The 11,104-nt window shown below is 39.6% G+C and overlaps 1 protein-coding gene across 1 annotated transcript in view; it reads left to right on the top strand.

The window, feature by feature from the left end:
• The window catches only part of UHRF1BP1L (UHRF1 binding protein 1 like), an 83,344-nt gene that overhangs the window by 66,837 nt on the left and 5,403 nt on the right, over window positions 1–11,104 (top strand). Inside the window, exons 16-19 of the mRNA XM_008064680.1 lie at window positions 1,939–2,081; window positions 3,375–3,525; window positions 7,583–7,836; window positions 8,147–8,255. Coding sequence (XP_008062871.1) covers window positions 1,939–2,081; window positions 3,375–3,525; window positions 7,583–7,836; window positions 8,147–8,255 — 657 coding nt within the window. The remainder of the gene's footprint in view (window positions 1–1,938; window positions 2,082–3,374; window positions 3,526–7,582; window positions 7,837–8,146; window positions 8,256–11,104) is intronic.

Below are 11,104 nucleotides of genomic sequence, written 5' to 3'. Positions count from 1 at the left end.
TGTAGAGATGAGGTCTCACCTGCCCAGGTGGGTCTCGAACCCGTGGGCTCAGGCAATCCACTCACCTCAGCCTCCCAAAGGCACGGGATTACAGGCTGAGCCACCGAGCCCGGCTGTACTATGACCTTTTAATCATTTTCCTAATGTTGGATGTTTAGATTGCTTGTAATTTTTCAGTTATAAAAATGCTGTAGTTAATGTCATTGCTTATAAATTTTAGTCTGCATTTCTGATTACTATCTTAGAATAGATTTCAGCAGTAGACTATTTTTAGAGTCTTGAAATATTAACTTTGTGTGTGACATTTTAACAGCATGCATTCCTGGTTCCTTTGGACTCTTATTCTCTGTGTGTCAGAGGCATTAATTTTCATTGGGAATAGACTCTTGGTATTTTGTTTTAATTTTACAAGAAATACATGAACACTCTCTTATTTTAAAAGAAAACCAAATAATATGGAAACATCTAGAGTAAAAAATTGAAAGTGTTACTTTAACATCCCCCTTATTCTGTCCCTGATCCATCCCCACTGCAGAAGAAGTAACTACTGTCAACGTTTGGTGCATCTTCTTCCAGGCCTTTATGTATTTTCGTGTGTGTGTGTGTGTGTGTGTGTGTGTGTGTGTGTGTGTGTGTGTGTGTGTGTGTGTGTATACAGACACGTCTGTGTGTGCATGCCTGTGTATGTACATATTTATGAGTATATAGACATATTTACGGACACACACAGACACAGACCTGGGCTGCAAGCCCACCACTGGCCCCTCACTCGTCTCCCCACCTCGACTCTTGTCCATTTGCAGTTCAGTCTTTATTTCATAGGCAGAATACTCTTAACAATGCAAATTCTGTCTGGTTATTTTCCACCTTAGTCCTGATAACTTGTCTTTGCTCTCAGGCTATTCAGTTTAAAACCCTTAACGTGATGGTCAGTGCTCTACGTGATGTGGCCAAGCTTGCCTTTCTTGTGCTGGCCCACATGCTTGTTCTCGAGATGGACCATAGCCCACGTCGGTCTTTTGCTCACCTTCTTTACTATGAAACACTTGTTTCCACCTCAGAGTCTTGTACCTATGCCTGGAACGCTCCTTTTCTTTCTGTTCACTTCACCTGAAATACTGTTTCATCAGAGGTATCTTTTTAGCTCCTGATACATTAGGAACCCCCTGTGAAATGTCTGTATTTGCTCTTCATGCCACAACTGTATTTGCATGTATTGTCCCCCGTTTAATTACTAGACAGTTTATTCATCACCTCCTACATTGTCAGGCACTAGTTAGGAGCTGATTATGTAATAGTAAATATAATAAAAATAATAAGTTGAGACTTGTGTTTTGTATATCTTTGGGTTTTTTATCTTATTTTTCTATGAATTTACTTTATGGTATTTTTTCAAAAGTATAGATATGTGATGGTTACAAAATTTTTAAAAAATTGTCTTTACCACAGATAGTTTGAGAAATATTGAAGTGCAGCACACTGAGAAATTAAGGCAGCTAGATAAGACTAGAGAGTGACCACAATAATAGTGGCATCAACTGCAGGTGAAAAGTGATTAGGAGTTGCTCCAGGACCCTGGAAAGAAGGATGAAGTGGGCACACAGGGACTGCTTGGCACAGGGGGATTAGAGGGGTGGGAAGCAGACCGAGGGTCTGTGCGAGCACTAGTACTGCAGCAGCGGGAATACAGGCTGTGCTCAGCTCTGAAAGGTTGTTCTTCTGCTGTTTAAGCTTAAGACTGTAATATCCCTGACATTATGGGACGGTATTTTTCATTGTTTGCTAACTAATCACAATCTAATTTTTCTTTGTATTTTAAAAGCTGCTATGCTTAAGAAAGAGTTGAAGGAAGTCCACTTTTGTTACATCAGACATACATTTTTTAGATCATGTGTAAAATTAACTTTAATGTATTAGTTTACTTTTGTATTATTTCAGGAAATAAAAGGAACTTCACTACAAATTATCAGAGCCCAGCAGAGAGTGTGAGCACTGGTGTAAGTCTACAGAATTATGGTGAAACGTCTCCAGATGCCGTCAGTACAAATTCAGAGGGTGCTCAAGAAAGCCATGATGACCTAGTAAGCATTTCAGAGAGAGTCTGTGAAGAAAAATGCCACCAACTGTATTTCATATTTGATATGTACATGTTTTAAGGCATTAATGTAAAAAATGAATTCTTAATGGTGGGTGGCTCGCTGTGCCTCTTCTATTTTTGATAGTGCTTCCACCCTTCCTTCCCAATCACTTATTTTTCTCTGCGTTTTACTTCTCTAAATTTGTTACATCCGTGTTGAGAAAGGGAGTTCTGTCTTTCTTTTTTTGGTCTTGCCTTTTATTTTTTGACCTATATATTATAATTTCTTTTAAATGCTCTTTGAAAAAGATTGATGGCAAGGAGAATGGTTGGTCCTTATGAGGGACTTTCTACAAAGGAAATATGTTACTGCTTTCTTATTTTTTCATTTTTAGAGACGGGGTCTCATTCTGTAGCCCAGGTTGGAGTGCAGTGGCCTGATCATAGCTCCCTGTAGCCTTTAACTCCTGGGTTCAGGGGATCCTTCTGCCTCAGCCTCCTGAGTAGCTTGGACTGCAGATATAAGCCACTCTGCTGAGCTAATTTTTTAACATTATTTTTGTAGAGACAGGGTCTTACTGTGTTGCCCAGACTACCAGTTTGTTAAAAACCCTCTTGATGCAGTGGAATATTCTTAAGGAAGGCTTAAAAAAATATATTAGGCCCAGTTTAGGGACAATCTTTTATTTATTTATTTATTTATTTATTTATTTACTTATTTACTTATTTATTTATTTATTTATTTATTTATTTATTTATTTATTTATTTATTTATTTGAAATCTTATGCTGTTGCCCAGGCTAGAGTGCAGTGGCACGCTTGGCCACCACAGCCTCAACCTGCTGGGCTCAGGGGATCCTTCCACTTCAGGCTTCCAAGTAGCTGGAACTACTGGTGCACTCCACCACACTGGGCTAATTTTTTTATTTTATGTAGAAACAAGGTCTCACCAAGTTTCCCAGGCTGGTCTTGAACCCCTGTGCTCAGACAATCCTCCCACCTCAGCCTCTAAAGTGCTGGGATTACAGGGCAAGCCACCACACCTGGCCATGGAAATCATTCTGCATGAAAATGTCATATAGCTAATGTTTGTGACCTAATTTTTTTTTTACTAAATTAAAAGAAAGAATCTGAAATTTGTCACTATAATAACCCTGTTCTGTAGGTTGCAAGTGTATTTTTGGTTTGGTTGGTCGCACTTGTATTTTTAGAAGGTAATGATTGTTTGCTATGCTATTTCTAAAATTTTGCTTTGAACTTCGTGGTATACTAATATTATTTATGCAACCCTTAACAGATGTCAGTTGTGGTGTTTAAGATTATTGGTGTCAGTGGGGAAATTGACATCCGAGGGGAAGATACGGAGATCTGTCTTCAAGTGAATCAGGTGACCCCAGACCAGCTAGGCAATATCAGTCTTCGGCATTACCTTGGTAATCGTCCAGTGGGTAAGCTCTTTATTATTCTTACTTACTTTTCACACAAAGTAATATGATTTGAACTTGTCTTGTCTCTTATATATGAGATACAGGCAGTTCTATCTTGGCTATAATTGAATTCAAGGAAAATTGCATTTATTAATTATATTAGTAATGCAAGAGGCTTGTTCTTTTATTTATTTATTTTTAGATCAAGTCTTGCTCTGTCATCTAGGCTGGAGTTCAGTAGCCTTCAACCCCTGGGCTCAAGGGATCCTCCTGCCTTAGTCTCCCAAGTAGCCAGGACTACAAGCACACACCACCATGTCTGCTTTTTATTTTTATTAGAGTTGGAGGCTCGCTATGTTGCCCAGGCTGGTCTAAAACTGGTCTTAAGTGATCCTCCTGTCTCAGCCTGCCAAAGTCCTGGGATTATAGGTGTGAGCCTCCATGCTCAGCCTTCGTTCTTTTAGATTACCTTATTTCCATAAAGTATTTTGATTAAGTATTAGAAATACAGTCTGAGGAAAATATATAATTGTTCTTGTTGTTGTGGTTTATGCTGTTGATAAGTTTCAGCCCTTGTTTTTTCCATCTTCTCATTCTTTGAGATAACAAGTCTGAGAAAATTGAGCTCTTTTCAATATGTAAAGAGTGATAAAGTAATCTTATAAGGTCACATCTAGTTCAACATTGGAATAAATGTCAGTTTCTTTATTCCATTATCTTTCTTACAAACAAGATGTTTGATATTTGGAAAAAGCAAGTATCCTGTTTTTGTAGTCCCTTATTCTAAGATCAACACATGTTCTTGGATCCAGAGGGATGTAAGCAACAGAACATGCGGTGTGTGAAGAAGCTACGTTAAACTACCCCCTTTTCAAATTTCTGTGGCGTTGTCACTCATGGTTTTCAATCTTTTCAATAAATGAATTTGTTAGAATCGTTGCACTAAGAATTTTCAGTGATGGTATTCATTTTATTTTGTTTTATTTTATTTTATTTTTTTGAGTTGGAGTTTCACTCCGTCGCCCAGACTGGAGTGCAGTGGCTGCTCCCGGCCACCGCAGCCTCGACCTGCTGGGCTCCGGCAATCCTTCTGCCCCAGCCTTCCGAGTAGCCGGAATTACAGTCGCGCACTACCACGCCTGGCTGATTTTTGATTTATTGTAGAGATGAGGTCTCACCAAGTTGCCCAGGCGGGTCTCGAACCCGCGGCCTCAGGCAATCCACTCACCTCGGCCTCCCAAAGTCATGGGATTACAGGCTGAGCCACCAAGCCCGGCTGGTATTCATTTTAAATAATCTTTTAAAACACCACTGAGCTGTAATACGTTGAAATAAATACAATCCCAGATGATATGCTGTTACCTCATATCCTGGGAATTTCAGGGGAATGTGACATTTGTCGACAAGACAACAGCATTGAAAAAAAGTAGGCTCCTGGCTTTTTTCTGTGTTAGGACTTGCAATTTACCATGCATCTGGAAAAAAAAAGGATCTAAGAATTTTGTATTAGCAAGTATAAATCTCAGTGGCATGTGAAATGGAGGAAGCTAAGTACACATTTGGAAAGGTTTCATAGTGAACAAAAAATAAGAACAAAATATTATTTGAAATAAAGTATCACAATCTAAACATTATTCTATACCCAACCTAAACATTTTTAAAATTGTACACTCTTAGGTTATTTCCAGTTGCACAATTTTTTGTTGTTGTTGTTGCTATTCTTTATAGTTCACTTAATACTATGCCCTATTACTTTGTTTCATTTTTGTCCCTAATTGTATAAATTACTTTGGAATTCCTTATATATATGGGATACGTATTCAGTGCTCATCACTTATTTTCTTTTTCTGCTATCTTAGTTGATTTTTTGAAAATAAACAGGAAGAAAGAAAGGAAGCCAGAAGGGAGTAAAGGAAATGAAAAAACCAGCAATGAATAGTTTAGCTTGAACATTTCAATCATTAAGAAGCTATCCTAGCAAGATTGTGTTTGGGCTGCATTTTGTATGTACTGCTATCTCTGACACAAACAGTATCTAGAGTTTAAAAAAAATTTTTTTGTTTGGTTGTCTTTTCTATAATGAGTAGAAATTGAATTCCTTTAATAGAAAGTCATGGCATAATAGTTCCATAACATAAGGGATAGTAGGGAGGAGTGACTTGGACTAATAAATTTTTGTTTTATTTCTGCTCCAATAAACTCATTTTGTTTGAAATTATTTCTGACTCTCAAGTCTTTGGAATGAGAATGAGTACTATGTGTCTTGTAGACAAGGGCAGTAGCTATAGAGATGCATAAAAAGTAACATACCAAATTGTTTGTTGCAAATTTCTGTTACTGTTAAATCAACAAGTTAATACTTGTTTTTCTTTATTTAATTTTCTTTTGAGTGGGAGTCTCACTCTGTTCCCAGGCCGGAGTGCAGTGGCACGCACTCGGTTACTGCAGTATCGATCTCATGGACTTGGGTGATCCTTCCACCTCAGCCTTCCAACTAGCTAGGAGCACAGGCTCATGCCACCATGCTCAGATGACTTTTTGATTTGTTGTAGAGGTGAGGTCTCACCAAGTTGCTTAGGCTGGTCTTTAATCCCCTGGGCTCAAGCAATCCTCTTGCCTTTGCCTCCCAAAGTGCTGGGATTATAGGCATGAGCCACCATGCCTGGCTTTGTTTTTCTGGAGACAGGAAAGAGTACTAACCATTATCAGTTTGTGGCAGTTTCTTTTACCTTTTATTGTAAAAAGAAAAAAAAATCTGAATTTTAAATATTTAAAGAATTCTTTGGAGTTATATGTGAACTCTAGTATTATATTATCTTTTATTTTGAATATTAATATGCAGTAATAGCTCCCCAAGGAGACTTATCCTTGGTTCATACAAATACACATATCTTTAATTTCGTGCAACCCCCCCTTCACAAATACATATACTTTTGACCTCTGTAAGACTATTTACACCCATGCTGAGAGAAAATAAAGCATCTTTCCATCATGAATTTAATTAGAGGGTCTTATGAGGACCCATGGGTTAAATAACTTCCATACTTCAGACACAGAAACAGCTTTGCCTTTTCAGAACAACTAGTTTTTATCTTGTGAGTTCTATAAATTGTAAAACGCGCCCTATTTTTCTCTTTTTTTGCTAGGAGTTCCATTTTTGGCCCATCTTTGGGACAGGACAGGACTTTGAATAGTGCATTTGGGGTTATTGAGCTTTCCAGCCCCCTAGCCTTTCCTTTCATCCTTCCTTGTTTCCTTGGCTACTTATTTTTTATCAGGTGATACAATTTGCATATTGCCTCCTGATCATTTTGGAGCCAGGTAACAAAACAAACAAGCAAGTTGTTACTCGTAGGTGTTAGTTCACAAGTCATTTACTTCAGTGGTTTCACTAGGAACTTCTATTTTCTAAAAATTAGTCTATGGTAGCTTCATTGGAATTGCAATTTATTTTTAAACCTGTATGTTTACATGTCTGTAAGCCATCTATAATTTTTTTTTTTTTTTTGGAAAAAGGCCCAGGCATAACATAATGTAATTTTACACCCAAACACATTCTTTCTTTGCTATGATTTCAGTTTTATTTTTGTCTTCTAATAGAAATATATTGATGAGGTCTTCTTCAATTACTTTTACTTTTCCATTATTTAAGGAACCAATTTAATGAGGCTTTTGATGCTTGTTGAGAAATGACTTAAGAATCAATTTAAATGTCATGACTCTTATTTCTTCATCACAGTCGCCATTCAAATGTGTAGATAGGCACAAACTCAAACACACTCTAAGTATCTGAGGTATGTATCACATCAGAGTTAATTGTTATTATGACATGTTTTCCCTGTTACCAAAAAAACAAAATATAGAAAAGTCAGCATTATTGTTGTAGAAAATTGCCTTAAAAATTGAAATTAGGAGTGAATGTGTTTGTATGTGTACTGTACAGTAGCATATCACTTAAAATAAGGGTACCAATGAAAACTTTTATCTATTATTGCTTTAATATATAAAATGACAAATAGTGGTGATATTTTTGAATAGTGCTACAAAGTTATCATTTTTATGTGTTCATTTTCCTTAGGTACAGATCATAAAGCTGTAATTCATTCCAAATCCTCTCCTGAGATTTCTCTGAGGTTTGAAAGTGGGCCTGGTGCTGTAATGCATTCTTTGCTTGCAGAAAAAAATGGATTTCTGCAGTGCCATATAGAAAACTTCAGCACTGAGTTTCTTACTTCTTCTCTTATGAATATTCAGCATTTTTTGGATGATGAAACTGTTGCAACAGTAATGCCAATGAAGATACAGATTTCTAACACAAAGATAAATTTAAAAGTACGTTTTAAGTAGTTTTATGTTTTCTTGTTCCTTTGCCTACCTGGACTCTGACTCATGTCTTAAGAATATGCCTTCTCTATGATATATACTCTGTTAGCATTTATTAAAATGATTTGTCTGGTGTTTATGGTGAGTGATGTAGAGACTCTTCTTAGAAGTTGAAAAATGTCCAAAGAAACAGGCAGTTTTCTCACTGTATCAACTAAAGCATATATATAGTCCAACTTATTAAGATATGATTGGCTGAAGTTCTGCTCATTAAAAATGGTTATTTTAAACATGCCATTATTATTTTTCTTTCCTGTAGGATGACAGTCCTCGGAGTAGTACAGTCTCCCTTGAGCCAGCTCCTGTAACTGTACATATTGATCATCTTGTGGTAGAGAGAAGTGATGATGGCTCTTTTCATATCAGAGGTATATATATGAAAAACAGTTAAATGAACCCCAACTCAGATTTTGAAGTTAAATTATTTGCATGCTGATTGTAGTGGAAGATCAAGGGACACTTCAGAGCATTGTGATAAAATATCACCTATGGATGTGTAGGCCTCTGCCCTGGAAAATACTCATCTGTGGTTGTCCAAGTACCTGTTCTACAGATGTGTTTGGAATGAAAGTGAGAGAGGCTTTCATGGTTCTCCAAGTCTCTTGAACTTGCTTGTGGCACTTCGTTGGTCTTTTTGTAGCTTTATTTCCCACTGTTCTTTTGATATATATTCAGCCCACCTGGCATGCCCCCCGTAGCGGAACTTGCCTACACTTTTCCGTTTCCATGTTCTCACTGGCGCCGTCATTCCTCTTTAGAACTGCTCATCCCCGCTGTGGATTTTACCCATCTTTCTCATATTTTCTCAAGCTTTTCCTTTTTAGGGATTCCTTCTTTATAATATGACGTGAGTTCTTCCACTTTGTCTGGTACCTTTCTGTACATAGTAACTCACAGTATATTACTATGTATCTAGTTTTCCTTCCATGTCTGTGTCTCCACTCTACCAAGATTTTTAAGGTCTCTGACGAAGTTAGTATGGAGTAGTGGAAAGCGCATGAGTCAGTAGACATAGATTTTTGTTGTTGTTGTTTGTTTGTTTTGTTTTTCTTTGAGTTGGAGACTCACTCTGTTGCCCAGACTGGAGTGCAGTGCCTGCTCCCGGCCACCTCAGCCTCGACCTGCTGGACTTCGGCAAATCCTCTGCCTCAGCCTTCCAAGTAACTGGAACTGCAGGCGTGCCACGCCCGGCTAATTTTTTTTTTGGATTTATTGTAGAGATGAGGTATCGCCTGCCCAGGCGGGTCTCGAACCCGCGAGCTCAGGCAATCCACTCACCTCAGCCTCCCAAAGGCATGGGATTACAGACTGAGCCACCGAGCCCAGCTGACATAGATGTTTAAGTAGCTAGTTGAAGACTGATATATGCATCTATTTCATCTTTCAAATGTGAGGAATGAAGTCATTAGCAGAACTGCAAAAGAAGAAATTTCTAAAAGAGGACAACCAGGGAGGTAAAACCAGAGAAATCTGTGGACATAAACACATGAAAGGACTGTTGCTGAGACAGGAGCAGTTTGTGGGAGACTCTTAGCTCAAGAGTCATCCCGACTGGAGTTTGGGACCAACTGGAGATGGACATAGGAGGGAAGCCAACACAGAACAAAATGGCAGCTGCATTACTGATACAATCTCAGGTAGAGGATAACTTAGACTTGGAGGAGATAGGCTTGCTGCACAGCTCTCCCCGACATGCTTTAGCTCCCAAAACTACAGGTCTGCCTTTTAAAGAGACTGAGGCACACTTGCATAGTTCTTTTTTTCTAAGTTTGTTGATTAGGTAAGCCCTGCCTTTTTCCCTGGGAAGTAGTGAGAAAGGGGCCCAAGAGAGTCCGAGGGAACTACGCTCCTGAGGTTCCTCCTCAAAAATGGTGGGATACTGAGATCAGAACAGGTCCCTAAGGCAACAGCAGTCTAGGGACTGCGTTGGGGGATCCTCTCCTGTGCTTCTGCCCAGTTAGCAGGCTTCAGCAGGGTTTGCACATAGGCTAACCACGGAGGGCACGTTCTGCGGCTGCTAAACCCCAGGAGAAAAGAATGACTGATTGCCTGCTTAGTTGACAAAGCTGTTGTGTCTCACCTAGTAGGACAGCCCTTCGTAGGAGCTCCCACAGTCTCTAGAGCTCCGCGATGGCAAATAGAAACTGCATCCATAGTCAGGAAAACGAGATAAGCATACATCTAATAATTCTCAAACATTTGAAAAAACCAATACCATTCAACATTCATGATTGTAAGCTAGAAACACACTCCAGCCGATTGAACAGAAAAGTACTTGGTAAAAGGTTATTGGAATGGAGTGGAATTGAGAGTTCATAGATAAACTCTTACATTTATGGTGAATCGATCGTTGACAAGACTGCCAAGATAATTCAGCGAGGGGAAAAAATAGCCTTTTCCCCAAATGGTGATGGATATCCACATGAGTAACTCTGAATCCCTTCCTCATGCAAGCATACCTCAAGTTTAATGTGGGTTTGGTTCCAGACCACCACAATAAAGTGAATATCACAGTAAAGCAAGTCACATGAAATTTTTGGTTTCCCAGTGCATATGACAGTTATGTATATACTATACTGTAGTTAAAGTACGCAGTAGCATTATGTCTAAATATATATATACGATAATTTAAAAATACTTGCTCAAAAATGAACCTTCAGCGAGTCATAATTTTTTTGCTGGTGGAAAGGATCTTGCCTCAAGGTTGATGGCTGCTGACCGATCATGGTTGTGGTTGCTGAAGGTTGGAGTAGCTGTGGCAGTTTCTTTTCTTTTTTTTTTCCTGGCTGCCTGGAGTTTAATTTCCACTTGGTGCAGGGAGACAGTTACATATCAGGAAAGCCCGCGTGTGCTGGCCAGTGAAAAGCGTTGCATTTACTTCCTGTTTGGAGTTTGCTGTGCTGGCAGAAAATAACCCAACTGCTTGTCTGCGAGCTGCGGCTGCCTAGTTCGCGGGAGGGACGCGATGGGAGAGGGAAGGGGAGGGGAGGGGGCCTCTGGCGCTCGCGCTCCGGGCCTGGGGCTGGCTTTGCTGGACCGCCGCCTGGCTGTTTCCTCGTGGCTTCCCGAGCCCGGCCGCAGGTGGCCATCCCGCTGGAGGCCTGGGGGCTTCCGTGCGCTCCGTGGACGCCGGCACCGTGGCACGGACGGCAGAGTGGACTTCCCGGAAAAGAAGCTCGCCCGCCCGTGACGCGGGTCAGCCTTGGGGAGACGGGGC

The sequence above is a fragment of the Carlito syrichta genome, unplaced genomic scaffold (assembly GCF_000164805.1).
Source record: "Carlito syrichta isolate Samal-C Ts95f unplaced genomic scaffold, Tarsius_syrichta-2.0.1 Scaffold307930, whole genome shotgun sequence".
Classification (NCBI taxonomy): domain Eukaryota; kingdom Metazoa; phylum Chordata; class Mammalia; order Primates; family Tarsiidae; genus Carlito; species Carlito syrichta.
This window is presented reverse-complemented; position numbering and strand designations above follow the sequence as displayed.